Raw genomic sequence first — 20,399 nt, forward strand, 5'->3', positions numbered from 1 at the left:
TGTCTGTCGAACCGGCGGGGGGCGGCGCGGCGAGGTCCGCCGCGGCCGGCCCGACGGCGCCGGCGGCCGGCTCACGCGGAAGTCGACTCGGCCGCGGCGGCCGCGGGCCCACGTTTGAATTTCGTGCGCCGCCTCTTAGAGCGCCCGCTAGGACGAGGCGCCGCCGGGGTTCGACGGCGGCGGCCGGCTCGGCGGCTGGGGCACGATGGGGTGGCCCGCGGCCGCCTGCGCGGCCTGGTGCTGCTTGAGCGGCTGGCTCACGATCTTGCGGCCGCCGGCGGGCCGGCTCGCCGCCGCGGAGGGCCGCGGCGCGCGCATCTGCTTGCCCGGCTTGATGCCCGGTGGCTGGCGCGGCACGACGCCGGAGACCTCCGCCGCGGAGGCGACGCGCGCCGTCGTCGGCTCCGCGCGCGGCGACGCGCGCGCGGGCGCCATGACCTCGTCGGCCTTCTTCGGGTGCGCGCCCTGGGTGACGGCGACGGACGTCATGAGCCGCGGCAGCGACACGCCCTCGGGCGGCCGCGCGGCGTCCGCGGGCGCGCGCGGCGTCGCCGCGGGCGTGGGCCCCGAGTGGGGCGCGTTGGACGCGCGCCGCGCCGGGCCCGACGGCGTCGCGCCCGCCGTGTGCTTCTGCTGCGACGACGCGCGCCGCGTCGCCGCCGCGCGCTGCTCCTCCACCGCCAGGTCGTGCGCGGCGCGCTCCGCGGCCGCGGCCGCGGCGACCTTGCGCGACACGATGGACCGCGCGATGACGCGGCTCACCTGGTCGCGCTGCGTCTGCGTCTGCGGCGACCCGACGACGATGGGCACGCGGCGGAGGTCGTGGACGAACTGGCACCGCATCATCGCCGACGCCGCGTCCTGGTCGTAGAGGAAGTGGAGCAGGAGGCAGACCACCGTGCCCGCGCGGCCGTGGCCGCCCCAGCAGTGGAGGTAGACGACCTCGTTCGTCGTTTTGATGCGCCGCGCGAGCGCGACGGCGAAGTCGGTGACGGCGTCGTCCTCGACGACGGAGCAGTCCTCGATGCCAAAGTGGAGGAACTGGAGCCGCCGCCCGGGGTAGAAGGCGCCGGCCAACGCCACGGCGTCCTCGTAGTAGGGCCGGATCGCGACGCCGGACCGCCACTTGGCCTCGGGCGCGCGCGGGTCGTACTCCCGTTGGAGGCAGACGAACGTCGTGATGCCCTGCTCCAGCAGGCTCCCGAGCAGCTTCTCGTTCTCGAAGTCGTCGGCCATGCCCGGGAACGCGCCGACCATGAGCCGCCTATGTAGTAGGGTGTTTGGAAACGTCGACGGCGGGAGGCTACTTCTTCTCTCGAAACCGGCGGCCGCGGACGCCGCGCGCGCGCCCGGGAATGACCCAGTTGCTCTCGTCCGTCGGCCCGACGTACTGCGCGCGCTTGAGCTCGATCTCGCGGAAGCTCTCCAGGGGCGGGAGCGGCGCCGCGGGCTCGGCGCCGCCGCCGCCGTTGTAGGCGCCGCTCTGCTGCTGCTGGGCCGTCGGGTTCTCCGCGCCCGCCACGGGCGGCGCCAGACTTCGTCGCTGCTTCGACGTGACCTGGACGTCCATCGTTGTCGGCGCGGGGGGCGCCCCGGTGAGCAGCGGGCCGCGCGGTTTGGCCCAGACCGGAGCGCGGGCACGGTTTTGACAGGTCGACGTCGACCTCCACACGGCGTGCTTGACCTTGCGAGCGCCGGCGACGCACACGCGCCGATCGCACAACAATCGACGTGCGCGCAGCCCTCCCCCTCGTCGACGCATGAAGACTCGCTCGCCGCCTGCACCGCCCGGGGCCTGCTGCTCCCCCCGCGCTTCGCGCGCGTCGCCGCGGGCGCCGACGCCTGCCCGGTCGAAGCGAGATCCAGAGGCAGCCTCGCGCAGGGCCCTGGTCGACACGCGCGAACGCTCCAGGGGACGAGTCGGGCGCGCCGCGCGGCGGCGCCGCGGCGGCTGGCCGGGGTCGATCCCGTCGCCTCAGCGGCGCCATCACTCGGCTGTCCGCGAGTGCCACCCGCGACGCCGTCCGTCGCGTGAAGCCGCACGCACACCGGGAACCCCGCGCGCGCATCGCCGGACGCGCCCGCAGCGGTCGCCGCACCGCCTGCAACCGCGTCGTTCCGCCGCGCGCCCGCCCGGCGCGCCCGCCGCGCCGCCTCGCGCGCCGTCGCCGAGCCAACCATGGCCGACGCGCTCATCGAGGACCAGGCCGACGAGTCCGGCGACGAGGCGCCGGCGCCGGAGGCGGAGGAGGTGGAGGAGAACGAGTACCAGAAGGACGGCTTCGTCGTCGACGACGAGGAGGCCGACGACGGCGACGACGACAAGGGCGACGACCTGCTCAACGACAGCAGCAGCGACGACGACGACGACGACGCGCCGGGCGGCGGGCGGCTGCGGCGGAACAAGGCGCGCGCGGCGCCCGACGCGGAAGACCTGGAGCTCATCGCCGAGAACCTGGGCGCGGCGTCGAAGCCGCCGGCGGACGCCGACGACAGCGACGACGACTTCGACGACGCGCCCAAGAAGCGGCCCCGCGAGGCCGCGGCGCCGGAACCCGAGGCCCCCGCCGCCGAGGCGCGCCTCTTCGACGACGACTCCGACGACGAGCCCAAGGAGAAGAAGGTCAAGAGCGACGCGCTCTACGACGAGGACAACTTCGACGACTTCATCGAGGACGATCTGGGCATCCAGCAGGCGCTCCAGCGCGAGGAGAAGATGGGCATCAGCCGCGCGCGGGGCCCCGCGGGCGCCGGCGGCGGCGCCGACGCGCCGAGCCAGCTCCAGATGATGGACATGATCGACATCTTCGGCGAGGACGCGGAAGATTTCGCGGCCAAGGGCTTTTCGGACGACGACGACGAGGAGGAAAAGGCCGCGGGCGCGGGCTTCCGCGCGCGCTACGAGCCCGGTCTCTTGGCCGAGCACTACGTCACGGACGCCGACGAGGCCATCCGGAAACGAGATCTGCCGGAGCGGCTCCAGCTCCGGAGCGTCGCCACCGCCAAACGGACGCGCCGCGACTACGAGACGCATCTGGAGGAGGAGGCGGCGTGGATCGCGCGCAAGCTGCGCCACCCCCACGCGCCGGCGGACGCGACCGTCGTCGCCGTGTCGCGCCTGCTGCGCTTCTACAACGAGGACTGCTACGAGGTGCCGTTCGTCGCCGCGTACCGGCGCGACTACTTCGTGGACTCGGACATCAAACCGGCGGAGCTCTGGCGCGTCTTCGAGCTCGACGACGAGTTCGCGCGCCTGGCGAAGCGGCGCAAGGACACGGTGAAGATGGTCAAGGCCCTGCGCGCCGTCGCGCCGAGGCCCTTCCTCGGCCCCGGTTTGGCGGCGGCGCGGCTGGCCGACGACGGCGCGCACCGCGACGCGCGCCACTACGTCAAGCACTGCTTCGCGCGCGCGGGCGCCGACGACGGCAAGCGCCGGCCGGGCCAGCGCGAGGCGGCCTTCTGGGCCGCCGTGCGCGACAACGACGTCGACAAGTTCTGCCGGACGTTCGCGAAGAGCGCGAAAGCCGTCGACGACGCGCTGCGCGACCCGGACGCGGCGGCTCAAATGCCGCCGACGCCGGCCGAGTACCCGGACATGGCGTGCCTCGACTTCCTCGGCGCGCCGCCGCTCGACGACGAGTCCAAGCTCCGGGAGTGCGCCGTGGCGGCGCTGGCGCGCGATCTCGCGGCGCTCCCGTCGGTCCGCGCGGAAGCGCGCCGCGCGTTCCGGGAACTCGCGACGGTAACGACGCGCCCGACGGACAAGGGCCGGGCCGAGATCGACGTCTGCCACGAGTACCACGGCCTCCAGTACCTCCAGAACAAGAAGGTGGCCGAGTTCCTCGACGGCGCGTCGTCGAACCCGCCGCGGCGCCACCGGGCCGGCGAGGACGCCGGCGACGCCGTCGCCGACCTCGCGGCCGCGGACTTTGTGAAGATCCTCAAGGCCGAGAAGGAGGGGCTGCTGGCCTACGAGCTGCGGTCGACGGCGAAGCCCGACGACCCAAACGCCGCCGACGAGAAATGGGACGTGGACGCGATCGCGAACGGCCTCTTCAACGCCTACCTGGCTCTGCCCTTTGGCGGCGGCGCGGACCTCGCGGCGCCGGCGGCGACCTACGCCGGGCTCCAGGTCGTGGCGCCGGCCGCGCCGGCGGCGCCCGCCGACGAGCCGCCCAAGGAGGAGGACGTCAAGGCGGAGGACGACGCGGCGGTCGAGGACGCGGCCCCGGCGGACGCGCCCGCGGAGCCCGCGGAGCCCGCGGAGGCACCCGCGGCGGAGCCCGCCGCGGAGGCGCCCGCGGCGCCCGCGGCGGCCGCGGCGGCCGCGGAGCCCGAGGCGGCCGCGGAGCCCGAGGCGGCCGCGGAGCCCGAGGCGGCCGCGGAGCCCGCGGCGGAGCCCGCGGCGGAGCTCGCGGCGGAGCCCGCGGCGGAGCCCGCGGCGGAGCCCGCGGCGGAGGGCGGCGGCGACGGCGTGCTCCGGGAGCGCGGCGGCGGCGACGGCGAGTCCGACGAGGAGATGGAGGACGCGGCGCCCGCCGAGGCGGCGGCGGAGACGCAGCCCGCGCCCGGCTCCGGCCGGCTCCGGCGGAACCGGGTCGTCATGGACTCGGACGACGACGACGACGACGCGCTCCTCGCCGACGCGCCGCCCGCGGCGCCCGCGGCGGCCGCCGCGGACGCGGACGACAGCGACGACGACTTCGCGGACGCGCCGGCCAAGCCGCCGGCGCCCGCGGCGCTCGACGACGCCGACGACAGCGACGACGACTTCGCCGACGCGCCGGAGGGTCGTGCGCCTCGCCGTCAAGTCCTTCCTCCTGCCCATGCTCGAGGAGGAGCTCAAGGGCGAGCTGCGGCGCGCGGGCACGCGCGCCGTCGCGCGCCTCGCGGCGAACGCGCTCCGGCGCCTCGCGGACGTCGCGGGCTTCGCCGGCGGCGGCTTCCGCGGGTCCAACGGCCTCCACGAGTCGGCGGGCGGCCAGGTGGGCTGCAAGGCCGTCGGCGTCGGCGTCGCGCGCGCGGACACGTGGGCGAAGCACGAGCGCGCGCGCGGCCAGGACCCGCCGGCGGAGTCGACGGCGTTCGTGCTCCTGGGGCCGTCGGGCTCCGTGAGCGACCACGAGGTCGCGAGCTCCCGCGCCAACGACCGGAGCCCCGACGACGTGCGCCGCGTGGCGCGCTTCCTGCGGCGCCACCGGCCCGACGTCGTCGTCGTGTCGACGGGCGCGGGCGCCGCCGCGTGCCGCCGGTGCATGAAGTTCGTCGAGGCGTCCGTGCGCGTGGCCCGCGAGCCGCTGCCGCGCTACGAGGACGAGTCGCCCGAGGAGTCCATGCGCCTCGACGAGGAGGAGGAGCTCGTGGGCGAGTGGCAGTGCGCGATATCGTTCGCGGACGACCGCCTCGCGCGCGCGTTCGCGTCGTCGATCCGCGCGGACCGCGAGCTCAAGGAGTACCCGGCGCCCTACCGCGTCGCCGTGTCCCTGGCCCGCGCGGCGCAGAACCCGCTCGCGGAGCTGTCCGCGTGCTTCACGGCGCGCGGGCTCCGGGGCGGCGCGGGGCTCGGGTTGCCGGGCGAGGACCTGACCATGGTCAAGCTCCACCCGCTCGCCGACATGGTCCCGGGCAAGCTGCTCCTCGAGACCTACGCGAAGGCGCTCGTGGACGCGAACTGCGCCCACGGCGTCGACCTGAACCAGGCGTTGCAGTACGACCACCACTTCGGGTGCCTCCAGTTCGTCGCGGGGCTGGGCCCGCGCAAGGCCGCGGCGCTGCGCCGGTCCGCGCGGTCCTACGGCGGCTCGGCGCGCGAGGGCGGCGCCCACGGCGTCGTCGTCTCCCGCCGGAACCTCGCGGCGCTCTTCGACGCGCGGGGCAAGTACTCGACGAAGCGCGGGTCGGCGACGAACTGCTTCACGAACTGCGCCGCTTTTCTCCGCGTGCGGCCCGCGGGGCCGCTGGCGGACATGGCCCTGGACCCGCTCGACGACACGCGGGTCCACCCGGAGTGCTACTTCGGGGGCGAGGGCTTCTACGACTGGGCGCAGAAGATGTGCGCGGACGGCCTCGACCGCGACCTCGGCGAGGGCGAGGAGTCGTACAGCGAGGTCGTCGCGCTGGCCATGGACGACTCGCGGAGCGCGCTGGCGAAGAATTTGAGGAAGCAGAACGCGGCCTACCGCGAGGGCGACTTCTGGAGCCCGCCGCTCTTCGGGACGACGCACAAGGTGAACGAGGCGGAGGACGCCGCGGCCGACGACGCGCTCGACGACAAGCTCGGCGAGCTGGATTTGGACACCTACGCGCAGATCCTCGCCGAGGACTCGGGCGTCGGGTTGCGGCGCGAGCAGCTCGAGGACGTGAAGCGCGAGCTCCGGTGCCCCTACCGCGACGTCCGCGCGCCGTGGCGGCCGCCGACGGAGGCCGCGGTTTTCGACTTGCTGAGCGGGCTGGGCCAGGACCAGGGCGGCGGCGTCAAGGAGAAGCAGATCGTCACGGCGCGCATCCAGCGGGCGGACAAGTACCGCCTCTTCGTGGTGACGGACCTCGGGTTGTCCGGCGGCGTGCACGTCGAATTCCTCGACGCCGAGGGCGGCCGCGTCGAGAACGCCGACGAGTGGCTGTCCACCGAGGGCCTGCGGCCGAGGTTCGACGCGAAGCTCGCGATCGACGAGGTCGTGGAGTGCGCCGTGCTCAAGGTGGACCACGAGCGCTTCCGCATCGAGCTGTCGCGCCGCGACGACGACGTCTTCTTCCCGCAGTCCGCGCAGGCCTTCTACGACCACTACGGCGCGCGGGGCGTCGACTTCGACCCGGCCCTCGACGCGTCGAAGATGGTCCGGGACTACGTGTCCAACGCGCGGAGCCGGCTCGACCGCTGCAAGCGCGTCCGCGACGACCGCGCGCGCGCGCTCGACGCGTCGCTCAAGCCGCGCGCCGCGGCGCGCGCGCGGCGCCACATCCTCCACCCGGCCTACCACGCCAAGTGCGACTACAAGGCCGCGGAGGCGCTGCTGGAAACCATGGGCGCGGGCGAGGTCGTCGCGCGGCCGTCGTCGTCGGGAAAAGTCGCGTTGACGTGGGCGTTCCGCGACGGCGTCTACAAGCACGTCGAGGTCGACGACGCGGACGAGGTCGCGCCCGGCGTGCCGCCCAAGTTCCGCCTCGAGGTGAGCCCCGGCGAGGTCGAGGAGTACGAGGACATCGACGAGCTCCTCGCGCGCTACGTGCTTCCCATGAACGACTTCTGCGAGGACGTCGCGGCGAGCCGCAAGTTCCGCGACGACGTCCGCGACGCCGCCGCGTCGGAGAAGGAGCTCAAGGCCCAGCGCCGCGCGGCGCCGGCGTCCATCCCCTACTTCCTCTGGGTCGACGCGCGCTACCCGGGCCGCTTCGCGCTGTCGTATTTACCGCCGAAGGCGACGACGTGCCGCCTCGAGTGGCTCAAGGTGACGCCCAACGGCCTCTACCTCCGCGACAAGACCTTCCTCGGCGTCGACGACGCGCTGAACCACTTCAAGAAGCACGCCAAGGAGTGGGCCCGCGGGCCCAAGCTCGCGCCGCACCGCGCGGCCGCGCCGCCGCCGCGCAACGCGGCGCCGCGCGTCGCGGCGGCGCCGCCGCCGCTTGCGGCGCCGCCGCAGCGCGCGCCGCCGCCCATGATGCCCCCGGCGGCGCCCTGGCAGAACCCCGTCGCCGCCGGCGGGCCGGGCTGGGGCGCGCCGCCGCCGGGGCCGGGCTGGGGCGCGCCGCCGGGGCCCCAGCCGGGCTGGGGGCCGCCGCCCGGCGGCCAGCAGCCGGGCTGGGGCGCGCCGCCGCCGGGGCCCCAGCCGGGCTGGGGCGCGCCGCCGCCCCAGATGGCGCCCCAGATGATGGCGCCGCCCCAGCCCGCCGGCGGCGGCCGCGGCCGCGGCCGCCTCGTCCCGGCCTGGATGGCCAAGCAGCAGGCCGAGCAGCAGGGCAACTAGAGCGACGACACGGACCCGTTCCCCCACACACACGCCCCCCGTACCCTAAAAGTCCGTCGTCGTCACCTTCTCTATGGCCGTCTCACATCATTGGAGCAGCTATGTAGGTGTGCCTGGCTCCTCGCCGAGGAGCTCCTCGGCGGTTCCTACTCTTCTTATCCGGCGTCGCGCGCGAGTCCGGCGTCGATGCACGGCTGGGCGCAGCCGTTGTCCCTCCAGAGGCACTGGTCTTCCTCGAAGTTCCGCGGGTCCGCCGCGCAGGGATCGGCGACGGCGCGCTTGAGCCGGCGGTACTCGGCGAGCTCGCGTTCCAGCGGCCGGACGTCGCGTCGCACGCGGGCCGACGCGTTGCGCCAGAGCGCGTAGTCGGCGGCCACGCGCGCCTCGAAGCCGGTCTTCTCGGCCCACTCGCGGACGCGCGCGATCTGCGACGCGTCCGCGTGGACGACCGCGTCGCCGGTCTTGGGGTCCCGGGCCCCGGCGACGCTGGAGTTCTTCGCGCTCACCGAGAGCACGTCGCCGAGCGGCACGCCCAGGCGCGTCGCCAGCAGCACCATCGTCTCGTCGAAGAGCTCCGTGGTCCCGACGAGGTCGTAGGCGTCCAGGAGCTCGTCGACGTCGCCGGGCCGCGGCGCGGATGCTCCGTCCGTTCGCACGTTCCACCAGAGAACATTCTTCTCGGATTTGAGGTACCTCCGGACCCGGGCGATGACTTTCGCGTCGGAGTCCTTTTCGTGTCTCGTGACTTCGAAGTGGAAGAACTGGGAAACGCTCCGCGCGAGCGGCTCGCGCACGACCGTCCAGAGGAACGCGCGCCAGGTGCCGGCGGTGCCGCCATGCTGGAATTCATGAATCCACTTCACGAGTGACTCATGATTCGCATAGACCGCCGGACTCGTCGTCGTCCCTTTCCGGTAACCTCCATTGTGCTGGGAAGCGAAGCCGACGTGGCCGTGTCGCGAAGCGACGCGCCGCGCGACGCCGCCGGCGGTGCTGCTCGAGCACTTCGGGATCTTGATGAAGATGATCGACGTCTCCGAGACGTTCGCCGGTCTCGTGTCGTAGCGCGGGCCGAGGCCCGACGGCCGCTCGGGCCGCGCGAGCGGCTGGCAGCACTTCTTCTCGTAGCATGGGGCTTTCCATACGCAATCCGCCTCGCGATCACATTTCGTTTTTTTGTTGGGACACGACACCTGCGCTTGCGCGCCGCTGCCGAGGAACGTGTCGATGCCGGCGTCGACGGCCGTCGCGTCGAGCGGCGTCGCCGGAAGTCCGCGGCACGCGCCCCGCGCCGACAGGGCGCACGCGAATTGGACCATGTTGCTGCACCGCCCGGGATTCTTCTCGGCGTGGTCCGCGCCCATCGCCAGGATCCGTCGCGGCGCCCAGGGGGTCCCGCAGTGCTCGGGCCCGAGGAGCAGGTCCGCGGTCGCCATGCAGTGGAGCGCGACGAGCGGGTGGCCCGCGCCGTGGAAACTCACGTCGAAGTCGTTTTCGAGGCCGGCCGTGCGGCCGTCGACGAGGCGCGACGCGTCGTCGCGCCGCGCGCCGCCGACGTGTATCCGGACGTCAAGGCCCTCGAGGGTCGCGGCGACGGTCTCCGGCGGCGAGTCGCTCAGGATGAGCGCGCGGACGCGGCGCGCTGGGAGCCGCGCTCGCAACGCCGCGACGACGCGGAGCGCGTTCCGCAGGCGCGCGCCCGCCACCCTCATCTCGAGGAGGGACACCTCGGCGGAGGCGTTCACGGACAGATTGGGGTGGAGCAGGTCGCCGAGGCGCACGTGGACGACGACGCGGAGCTCGCCGTCGGCCGCGCCGCAGTCGACCAAGGCGTCGCGGTCGACGGCCGCGTAGGCCTCGGCGGCCGCGCGGCGCTTCCGCGCGGCGTCGGTCGCCGGCGGGAACGCGTCGAAGCCGAACCACTCGTCGAGCGGCGGCGTGAGGAAGCACTCGAAGTGGCCGCGGAACAACGCGTCGCCCGCGGGCCAGCGGGCCGCGATCTCGTCCTGCGAAGGGTTTCCGTGCGCATGGAGCCAATCTCGTTCGTGGCAGTAGAGCGACGGCGCGAAGCCATCGCCAAGGCCGTCGACGTCGCGCAGGTAGGCGGCCCCCTCGCCCACGTACTCCTGGAAGTAGTGGGGGGCCGGGCCCGGGCCGTGGCGATCGGCGATCAACCCGACGATTCTGTGTCCGACGTGGCCGAGGCCGTCCAGTCCGCTGTCGGGTCTATCAACTTTTCTCACGCAGTCTGTCGGGAAATAGGGCCAGAATCGTTCGTACATGTAGATAGGTTCGCGCTTGCAGACGTGCTTCGACAGGAGGGCAAAGTCGGGCGAGATCGCCGGCGCCGCCAGCGCGAGGCGCCACCATGACGTGTTCGTCGTCGCCACGCCGGAGATCGCGGGCCCCACCGCCTGCGTCGACGCCACGCCGGAGATCGCGAGCGCCGCCGCCATGATCATGGCGACCCGGGTTGCCAGCCGCATCCTCGAGGCCTCAGTGGCATTTCATGCTGATCGCTAACTACGCCTTCCAGGGGCGTTCGCGGAGCCTTCGCGGGGTACCTCGGCGAACCGAGCTAGCCGGCGGCGCGAGGCCTGCGACCCAGCGTCAGTATCTCCTCAAGACCGGCTCAGGAGTTCACCGAAGCCCCGTCCTAATAGCTCGTCGTCGTCGTCCTTAAATGCGGATGGTTGGCAGGTACTCGGGGTCGCGATCGGAGCGCCAGTACCTTATGACGTGCGTGAACACGTCTTCGGGAACGTGCACGAAGAGGCGCTCGTGGAGGCGGTCGCTCGAAGGTGCGAGCGCGCGGCCGCGTTCGCGCAGCGACGGGAGTGCTCTGCGAAATTTCAGGAGCTGAGCGCGGGGCACGTCTGCGTACGGCCGCCAGCCGCCCGCCGCGCGGACCTCGGCGAGAAGCGCAGCCACCACCGTGTTGCCTCTTCTATTCGCCGTGGCCTCGGGGTCTTCCCCGTGGAAGAGATCCCGCGCGTCAAGTGACGCGCCGCGGCTTAGGTAAAGCCGCGCCAATGGCAGCCCAACGGCAGTGACCCCCATCATGGCAGCCCAAATGAGCGGCGTGCGCTCGGCGTGATCACGCGCGTCGACTTGCGCGCCTCCATAGAGAAGGAGCGCCGCTACATAGCTGTTCGGCGTTTGACGCAGGAGCGTAGAACGCCGCCCCGAAATGGTTTCGACTGTTTCCGCGTTGGTATCAGCGCCTTGTTCGATGAGCCACTTGATTACCGAGAGCCATGCGTGTTGGAGCGCAAACTCCAGAGGAGTGAACATCGCGCCAGCATGACCAAGTCCCGGAGCGCCCCGATGCAGCCCCTCGTCGAAATTGTAGCGCGTCGCGAAGCTGCGGGGAGCGCCGCCGTCAGGAGCCCACGGTGCGTACCAATGTTTCACGGCGCACAGGAATGTCTCCTCTCTTTTTGGGGGTTTGTACACGCCCATTGGGGGGCGCATTGCTAGCGTAGCGGCACCCCAATAGTGAGCAGCCATTGCGGCGCCGCGATCTTGAACCGATAATGAATTCACGATGCAGGGCGTGCGCTGAGCTCTCGATGGGCAGCCTCCGCTGAGCTCTCGCTGGGCAGCCTCCACAGTCGAGCCATGCGCCTCCCACCGCGACGGTGACCCGCGGCGCGACGCCGCGAAGCACCCCAAGAAATGCCGTCGCCGTCCGCGGCGCCGCGGCGCTCGCTGACCTTGGGCCACGGATCGACGCGCCGCGACCTGCGGGCGCCGTCGCACCAGCCCGGCGGCCGGCGGTCCAAGGTTTCCGGCGAGCCCCCGGCCCGCGGTCGGGTCGCCAGCGTCAGCCCGCTGCCGCCGCTGGCGCCCTTCGGGTCCGTATTTTCGAACAGAGAAGCGTACGCGGGGCCCACGGACGAGAGCAACTGGGTCGTGCCGGGGCGGGTCATGGCCGGCGCGTACCCCGGCTACGACGACGACGGCCTCAACTACAAGAGCCTCTTCCGCCTGCTCGAGGCCGGCGTGACCTGCTTCGTGTGCCTGCAGCTCGAGTACGACCCGGACGCGCGCGAGGACGCGTGGCGCCGCGGCGACGCGATCCGGCCCTACTTCCACGACGCGGCGAAGATCGCGCGCGACGCGCGGCGGCCGCTGGACTTCGTGCACGTGGGCATCGAGGACTGCGCCGTCGTCGACGACGCCAAATTGAACGATTTGGCCGCGCGGCTCGCGCGGCGGCTGCTCGGCGACGCGGGCGAGGTGCTCGACCGCGTGGCACTCAAATCTTCGACCCGACTTCAATGTGCGCGTAATCGAACGGATCGCGCCGGACTCTTCAGCCGTGCTTCGAGAACTCGACGAGAGCGATCGATTCGTCCAAAAATCAGCCGCGTCGACTTCGAATCGACCGAGCTCGAGCACTTCCAAGTTTGGTCGGGACGTCCCAAGCCGGTGGTCGATGTCCACGCAGGTGCTCTACGTGCACTGCTGGGGCGGCCACGGCCGCGCGGGCAGCGTGGTCTGCCTGCTCCTCCACCGCCTCTACGGCCTCGACGCGGCGTCGGCGCTGTTCCGCTGCCAGTTCGTCCACGACTGCCGGCGGCTGCCCATCGTCGTCGGGAGCCCGCAGACGACGGCGCAGCGGGACCAGGTCGCGCGCGTCATCGGCGCGCTCATCGCGGAGGACCGCGCGGCCGCGGCGCGCGCGGCCGACGACGCGGCGCGCCACCTCCGGGAGGACGCCGTCGTCGCCGCGGACGCCGTCGAGGAGCTCGCGGCCGACGGCCTCGCGCTCGAGGACTTCGACGAGGCCGGCGCGCCGGAGGCGGACGGGCGGCCCCCGCGGAGCTTCGGCGGCGCGCCGCGGCGGCCGGGGCCCCAGCGCGCGGGCGCGCGGCCCGCGAGCCGCCTGGGCCCCATCGCGGGGCGCCGCGCGTCCCGCGACGTCGCGGACGTCGCCGGGGACGGCGGGCTTTCGTGCCTCGACGTTAGGACCTAGTGGCCGTGGCGGTGCGGGTCCCAGACCCAGAGGTTGCAGACCCACTTCTGGCCCTTGCGCACGGGCATGCCCGCGTGGAGCGCGAGGTCGTCGGCGTTGCCGTCGGGGAGCATGGAGTAGAAGAGGACCGCGTCGCCGCGCGCGGGGACGACCTGGACGCCCATGCCGTCGTTCGCCTTCGGGAAGGACGTCGCGCCGCCCTCCTCCGGGAGCTGGATGTAGAGCAGCAGCGTCAGGAAGCGCTGCTGGGGCGTGCCGTCGTCGCCGAAGTCGTGGTGCGGCGCGTACTCCTGCGACCGGTCGTAGCGGACGACCTGGAGCTCCTCCGCGTTCTTGCCGGACCGCAGCAGGTCGTGGTCGATGCCCAGCACGTCCCCGAAGCGCTTGTAGATGTTCTCGAGGATGGGCGACGCGGACCGCCGGAGCCAGCCGTTCTCGGACGTCCGCGTCTTCGACGTGAAGCCGCCGCCCTGGCCGACCATCGACTTGCGCACGACCTTCGTCCCGAGCTCGATGATGTGGTCGCACTCGAACTCGCTGAGCATCTCGCGCACGAGGAAGACGCGGGGGCCCGCGGGGGCGTGGCTGAGCACCTGCAGCGACAGCGCGAGGTCGCCGGAGTGCTTCTCGTCGTCGGAGACGTGGTACCTGGGCAGGAAAAGGGTGCGAAATTCCCAACTTCAAAGGCTCCTATCTCGGTCGTTTTCCGCTCGTTTCGGCTGATTTTTGGACGAGCGATCATCTCTCGGAGCGCTCTCGAAGCGTGGGTGCTGTTTCCGAAACGCGCGCGCGCGGAACACTCACGTTGAAGCGACGTTGAATCACCCTTTTGCTGCCCTGCGTGGTACGCGTGCGGACTCGCGACGACGTGCGTCTGCCCGAGAAACTCCGCGGGCCACATGTTGAGCACGGGCTTGGCGCGCGGGTAGTAGGCGAGCCAGGGGATGCCGTTCTCCGCGTCGTAGCGCTCCATGAACGCGACCTCCTCGAGCGACTTTTTGTAGTCTTCCGACGCGACCGTCTCCGCGTCGTCGTCCGCGGGGGGGATGATGTACAGATTCGCGCCGGCCTTCATCGTGAAGCGGGCGATGCGCTGCTTCGTCTTCGGGTGCGTGAAGATGAAGGAGTGGCCGTCGTAGGAGAGCGTCGACGACCGGCCGAGCGCGGGGATCATGCCGCTGTAGACGCCCTCGGGGGACCCGTCGTCCCAGCGCATCTCGAGCGCGTCGCGCCGGAAGTTGCGGAACTTGGCGCCCATGGACACGCCCCGCGCCTTCTTCGACTTCTTCGTGCTCGTCATGTACTTGAGCTCCTGGATGCCCGTGCCCATGAGGTCCTCCAAAGTCGTCGACCCGCCGAGGGACCCCGTGTCGAGGAAGTGGGGGGCGCCCGTGTCGTGGGCACGCAGCGTCTCGCAGTCCGCGTCGGGGTGGACCGACGAGCAGTACTCGAGCGCGAGACCGCACCGCGCGGCCAGCGCCAGGACGGCGAATGCGCGGGCCATATTTTGCGGCAGTGGCAATCGGGCAGTGGTGCACGGGCCCGCCGTGCTGTGATCTTGCCGTGCTGTGCGCGTGCCGCCCTTCGCCTTCTGAACGATGGCAGCGCATCATCTCCTCTGGGCTGCCTCGCTCCACGTCGTCGCGGCGCAGACGTGGCCGATCACGACGCTCGGCAATCACCGCTACAAGTTCACGGTCCCGGCGGCCTCGACCTTCCTCGTCGAGCTGCCCTGGCGCCGCACGGGCAATGACCGGCGTCCTGCGGCCGTGACGATGTTCGTTACCGACGCATTTGGTAGGCAACGACAAGAACATCAGCCTGGGCGCCGTCGCCGTCCTGCCCGCGTCCGCGGACGTCGCGGGCCTCGACGCCGCCGTCGAAAACTGCGCGGTCCTCCGCGCGGACCGCACGAGCGGGCTCGTGGCCGTCGACGGCGCGGCGCTCGCGGCCGGCGCGACGGCCTACGCGTACTACCTCCCGTTCGAGCGCACGGGCGGCGTCTACGGCATGAACGTCGCGTACCTCCGCGCGGCGGACCTGCCGGCGCCGGACGCGGCGTGGCTCGCGGCGGCGCGCGCCGCGCCCGCGCTCCCGACCGCGTCGTCGCCGACCTACGAGGCCCGCACGGCCTTCGACGCCTTCGACGACATGGAGCGCACCGCGAGCCGGGGCGAGGTCGCGGCCCTCGTCGCCGCGCATTCGGACCCGTTCCTCCTCTTCCCGGAGCCGCGGTCGCGGCCGATCCGCATGGTCTTCCACCCCGCGGACGCGGCCGATCCCCTGCCGGACCTGCCCGCGTCCTGGGCGACCGCCGGCCCCGGGGACACGCTCGACGCGGGCGCGTTCAAGCGCGGCGAGTACGGCGTGTTCCAGATCGGCGTCTTCGCTTCCCTGAAAAACGCGACGAACGTGACGTACGCCGCGCGCGGCTTTCCCTACGCCGTCAACTGCTTCAACGTCGAGGGCGTCGACGACGCGGGCCGGCCCTTCGCGCGCACCTATGCCGTGCCGCACCTGCAGGTCGGGGCGCTCTGGTTCGGGATGCAGGTGCCCGCGGACGCGCCGTTCGGCGCCGGCGGCGGCGCCGTCGACGTCCTCGTGGCGGGCGACGTCGTCGGATCCGTCGAGGTGTCGTTCCGTGTCAACGGCACCGCTCCGGACGGCGGCGACGGCGACTTGCGGACCCTGTCGCGGTCGCGGTGGCTCGACAGCCGCGTGGGGCAGACGAATACGACGGCCGAGCGCCACACGCCCGTCGTCGTCGACAAGGAGCGACGGACGCTCGAGACCTGGGCGGCGCGCGTCGTCCTGGGCGCCGACGGCCTGCCGACGGCGATCGCCCGCAAGGGCAAGAACATGCTCGCCGGCGCCGTCTCCCTCCTCGACGCGACGGCGTGCGAGCCGCTCGCGTGGACGACACTGACGGACGACCTCGTCGCCTGGACCGCCGCGTGCGCCGAACAGACCGTCGCCGCGTCTCTGGATGCCGACGGCACGCTCCTCTTCGACGTCCGCGTCGAGAGCGCTCGCGCGGACGACGTCGCGCTCACGGTCCCGCTGAACGCGACGCTGGCAAAATACTCAATGGGTCTGGGGGTTCCCGGCGGGACGCGGCGCGACATGGCGTGGCGCTGGCGCGCGGGCCCCGTCGACGCGACGCCGAGCGGCTACGCCAATTACCTCGTCTGGCTCGGGAACGTCGACCTCGGGCTCCGCGTCAAGCTTCTGGGACAGGAGGACTCGTGGCTCGGCGCGCTGCATTCCATCGTGAGTGACGATCAGGTGCCGACGGACAGCTGGGCCGGCGTCCCCGCGGCCGGCGGACCTGCGGGCCTGCGCCCCGACGGCGTCACGCCGCTCGTCTGCGACGGGAACTGCACGCGCTTTACGGGGGGCGTCAACGTCTCCGAGGCGGCGCCGGGCGTCGTCGACGTCGTCGCGTTCCGCGGCGCGCCCCTCGCGGCACCGGCCTCGTTCCGATTCGAGCTGGCCATCTCGCCGACGAACGCGCTGGACACGGCGGCGCACTTCGGCGACCTTGGCCGTCGTGCCCAGCGTCCCGCGGCTGAGATGGGTGTCGAGAGCTTTTGACCGGGGAGAACGAAGAACATGTGTCACCGGCACACGTTTGTAGGGCACTACCAGTGGTCGGCGTTCGCGCCTCCGAACGCGACGGAGCTCTTCGACGCGGGCGTCCGCGTGTTGAACGTCCACCAGGGCGTCGACGTCGTCAACCCCTACATCAACTACCCCTTCGAGCCGGAGAGCGTCGCGCCGCTGTCGACCATCGCGGACGCCATGCACGCGCGCGGGGGGCGGGTGAAGCTCTACTACACGACGCGCGAGCTCAGCGACCACGCGGAGATCATCTGGCTCCTCAAGGCGCTCGGCGACGAGGTGCTCGACGGGGACGGGGGCGTCGCGGGTTTTCGGAACACGGCGGAGAAGGTCGGCGGCGCGAGCTGGCTCCAGGAGCACCTGCACAGCGGCTACTCGGTGTGCTGGTCGACGCCAGGGCAGCGCAAGAGAGCGAAATTCCCAACTTCAAAGGCTCCGATCTCGGCCATTTTCCACTCGTTTCGGCTGGCTTTTGGACGAGCGATCATCTCTCGGAACGGTCTCGAAGCGTGGATGTGTTTTCCGTAACGCGCGCGCGCGCGGAACACTCACGTTGAAGCGACGTTGAATCTCTCTCTCTTGTCCTGCCCAGGTCGACGCCGCCCGCGAACCTGACGTCGACGGAGCTGCTCGACGCCGCGGTCTGCGACTCGCAGACGCGCGACCCGCACCAGCGCTGGTCCAACTTCTACGTCGAGGGCCTGCGCTGGCTCGTGGAGGAGAAACCCCGCGTCGACGGCCTCTACCTCGACGGCGTCGCGTACGACCGCCTCACGCTCAAGCGCGCGCGGAAGCTCATGGACGACGCGAAGCCGGGCTGCCTCGTCGATCTCCACTCCGGCAACAACCTGGACCTTCGGTGCGTGGCCTCTCCCGCGGCACCCCTACGTCGAGAGGCGCGCGCAGGTACGGAGACGTCTCCCCGGCTTTGCAGTACATGCACCTGTTCCCCTACATGGACTCGCTGATGCTCGGCGAGGGCTACGCGCCGGGCTACGACCGGCCGGCGGGCGTCCCGGGCGGCGGGCCCGACTGGTGGCTCGTGGAGGTCAGCGGCATCCCCTTTGGGCTCATGAACGACATGCTCGGCGCGTCGGCGTCGCAGCTCTGGCGCGGCTTCGTCTTCGGGTCCGTCACGCGCCTCCCCTACAGCAGCCTCGCGTCGAACCAGCAGGTCTGGAAGGTCTGGGACGACTACGAGCTCGAGACGGCGGAGATGATCGGCTTCTGGGACGACGCGGGCCCGGCCGTATCGCCCGCCGCGGGCTGCGGCGGCGGCGGCGCGCTCGCGGCGACGGCCTACGTCCACGCGGGGAACGTGACCCTCGTCGCCGTCGCGTCCTGGGCCAACGCCACGCTCACCTGCGACCTGGTCGTCGACGTCGCGCGCCTCGGCCTCGACCGCGTGACCGTCGCGGTCGCGCCGGCCATCCCCGCGGCGCCCGTGCCCGGCTTCTCCTTCCAGGCCGCGGCGACCTACGCGGTCCACGACGGGAAGGTCCGCGGCGTCACGGTCCCGCCCCAGCGCGCCATCCTCATCGAGCTCCGCAATTGAGACGCGCACGTATTGCTCTTGTACATAGAGGGGTAGGATTTTGACTCAAAATTTGAGCGATTTTGCCTTGCGGATCGAGGCTCAAGGAGCGACGCCCTCGCCCCGTAAAGCACGCGCGCCGAGTCATGTCGTGGCAGGAGAAGAAGTTGGAGTATGAGAATCGCATGGCCCGAGCGAGGGGCAAAAAACTCGACACTCTCAAGACCTGCACGATCTGCGGCGCCGACAAGGCCAAGGCTTGCGCAGGTTGCGGCACGACGGCCTACTGTTCGACGGACTGCCAACGCATCGACTGGCGCGACCGGGGCCACCGGAAGGTCTGCAAGAAGGTCCAGGCCGCGGAGGCGGCGCGGGCGGAAGCGCCGACGCCCCCGCCGTCGCCGCCGCGCGAGGTGTTCTACGGCCCCGCGCCGCGGTCGCACGCCGACGAGGTCCGCGCGCGCATCGCCGCGGAACACGAGGCGGCCCGCGCGCGGCGCGAGGCGAACCCGGAGCCCGAGCCCCTGTCGGCGCGGTTTGGGTCGCGGTGCCCGATCTGTCTCGAGGAGTGGGACGTGAATGTTCCGGGCATGTTTCGCGTCTGTTGCTGCCGAAAGGTCTGCCGATCGTGCGAGGACAAGATCGAAGCCGTGTGTCCCCTCTGTCGTGTACCGCGCACGAAAACCAATGCGGAAGCACTCGCGCAACTTCGCCGCCACGTTGAGAACGAGGTGCCAGAAGCAATTACGCATTTGGGAATTGTGTACCGCGAAGGTCGGTGGGGCCTCGTGAAATCCGATAAGAAAGCCGCGAAGATTTGGAAGCGCGCCGTGGAGCTCGGGGACGTGGACGCGATGGTATTTCTTGGGGAAATGTACGAGGATGGGGAAGGCGTCAAGCTGGAGAAAGAGAAGGCGGAGCGGCTGTATCAGGCGGCCGCGGACCGGGGCGACGCGATCGGGCAAAACAATTTGGGGCTTTTACTTTACTCTGAGAAGAAACATGAAGAAGCGTTCCGGTACTTCGTGCTCGCGGCGGATCAAAGCTATACCACTGCAGAGACCAACCTTGGCGGCCGGTACTTGGACGGAAAAGGCACGGAAGTCGACCTCGGCAAAGCCAGATACTGGCTCGAGCGCGCCGCTGCCAAGGGCTACGAGAGAGCTATAGAGGACCTCGCGCGCCTCGACGCGCGAGATATTGCCTAAGTCTTTGCGCCGCGTCGTCGCCCGAGCCTCTAGCCCGAGCCCGGGATGCTGCGCTTGCGCGCGGGCGAGTCGTGCTTGGCGCTGCCGCGTTCCTCTCCGCGCCTGCCTAAGTCTTTGCGCCGCGTCGTCGCCCGAGCCTCTAGCCCGAGCCCGGGATGCTGCGCTTGCGCGCGGGCGAGTCGTGCTTGGCGCTGCCGCGTTCCTCTCCGCGCCGACCTTCGCGGTCTGGTGCTTCGCGTTCCTGAACCCCAAGCCCGCCGGGCGCAAGGCGACGACGCCGCCGAGGGGGGCATGGAGAACGGCATGAACGCGATGCGCTAGGGGTGGGCTTGGGCGGTAGTTTTGAGCGATTTTGCCATTGTCGCCCAGCTTTGAGGCGACGCCATCGCGAGGAGAGCAGACGCACGATCATGAAGGCCGAGTACGTCGAGAAGCAGCGCGAATACGAAGAGAAGAAGGCGCGGGCGAAAGCGCTACAGCTGCGTTTGACGTGCACGATTTGTGGGGCGAAACCGAGAACCTTGCTGAACTGTCCGTGCGGAACTACGCAGTATTGTTCGACTGAATGCCAACGCATCGACTGGCGCGACCGGGGTCACCGAAAGGCGTGCAAGAAGATCCGAAGCGAGCGCGCGGCGGAGGAGGCACGGGCCGAGGCGCCGACGCCCCCCCCGAAGCCCGTCTTCTACGGCCCCGCGCCGCGGTCGCACGCCGACGAGATCCGCGCGCGCATCGCGGCGGAGCACGAAGCGGCGCGGGCGCGGCGCGAGGCGAACCCGGAGCCTGAGCCGGCGTCGGCGCGGTACGGGTCGCGGTGCCCGATCTGCCTCGAGGAGTGGGACGTGAATGCTGCGGGCGTGCTTCTCGTCTGTTGCTGCAGGACGGTCTGCCAATCGTGCGAGGACAAGATCGGACTCGAGGCGTGTGCTCTCTGTCGCATGCCGCGCGCAAAAAGCAATGCGGAGCAGCTCGCGCGTCTTCGCCGCCATGTGGAGAACGAGGTGCCTGAAGCAATTACGTTTTTGGGAGCCGCGTACAGCCGCGGTCGGATGGGCCTCGTGAAATCCGATAAGAAAGCCGCGAAAATT

General features: G+C 71.4%; 4 protein-coding genes across 4 annotated transcripts; 2 read left to right on the forward strand and 2 right to left on the reverse strand.

Annotated features, from left to right (window-relative positions):
• Nucleotides 1–147: 147 nt before the first annotated feature.
• On the reverse strand, nt 148–1,257 carry AURANDRAFT_64381 (expressed protein; the record flags this gene model as incomplete). The annotated part of the gene is made up of 1 exon (XM_009039202.1): nt 148–1,257. The coding sequence occupies one exon, from the start codon at nt 1,255–1,257 to the stop codon at nt 148–150; it is 1,110 nt and encodes a 369-aa protein (XP_009037450.1).
• A 922-nt stretch (nt 1,258–2,179) lies between these two features.
• Nucleotides 2,180–7,967, forward strand: AURANDRAFT_64382 (hypothetical protein; the record flags this gene model as incomplete). The annotated part of the gene is made up of 2 exons (XM_009038971.1): nt 2,180–4,810; nt 4,836–7,967. 2 exons carry the CDS (start codon nt 2,180–2,182, stop codon nt 7,965–7,967), a joined length of 5,763 nt encoding a protein of 1,920 aa, XP_009037219.1.
• A 4,977-nt stretch (nt 7,968–12,944) lies between these two features.
• On the reverse strand, nt 12,945–13,517 carry AURANDRAFT_26622 (hypothetical protein; the record flags this gene model as incomplete). The annotated part of the gene is made up of 1 exon (XM_009039201.1): nt 12,945–13,517. A coding segment is annotated over one exon (573 nt), but the record flags the coding sequence as incomplete, so codon positions are not given.
• A 1,029-nt stretch (nt 13,518–14,546) lies between these two features.
• On the forward strand, nt 14,547–19,323 carry AURANDRAFT_71686 (hypothetical protein; the record flags this gene model as incomplete). Its single annotated transcript, XM_009038972.1, has 7 exons — nt 14,547–14,706; nt 14,750–16,498; nt 16,586–16,949; nt 17,162–17,428; nt 17,476–18,082; nt 18,262–18,661; nt 18,878–19,323. 7 exons carry the CDS (start codon nt 14,547–14,549, stop codon nt 19,309–19,311), a joined length of 3,981 nt encoding a protein of 1,326 aa, XP_009037220.1.
• Between the last annotated feature and the right edge of the window lie 1,076 nt (nt 19,324–20,399).

The sequence above is a fragment of the Aureococcus anophagefferens genome, assembly GCF_000186865.1.
Source record: "Aureococcus anophagefferens unplaced genomic scaffold AURANscaffold_10, whole genome shotgun sequence".
Lineage (NCBI taxonomy): Eukaryota > Pelagophyceae > Pelagomonadales > Pelagomonadaceae > Aureococcus > Aureococcus anophagefferens.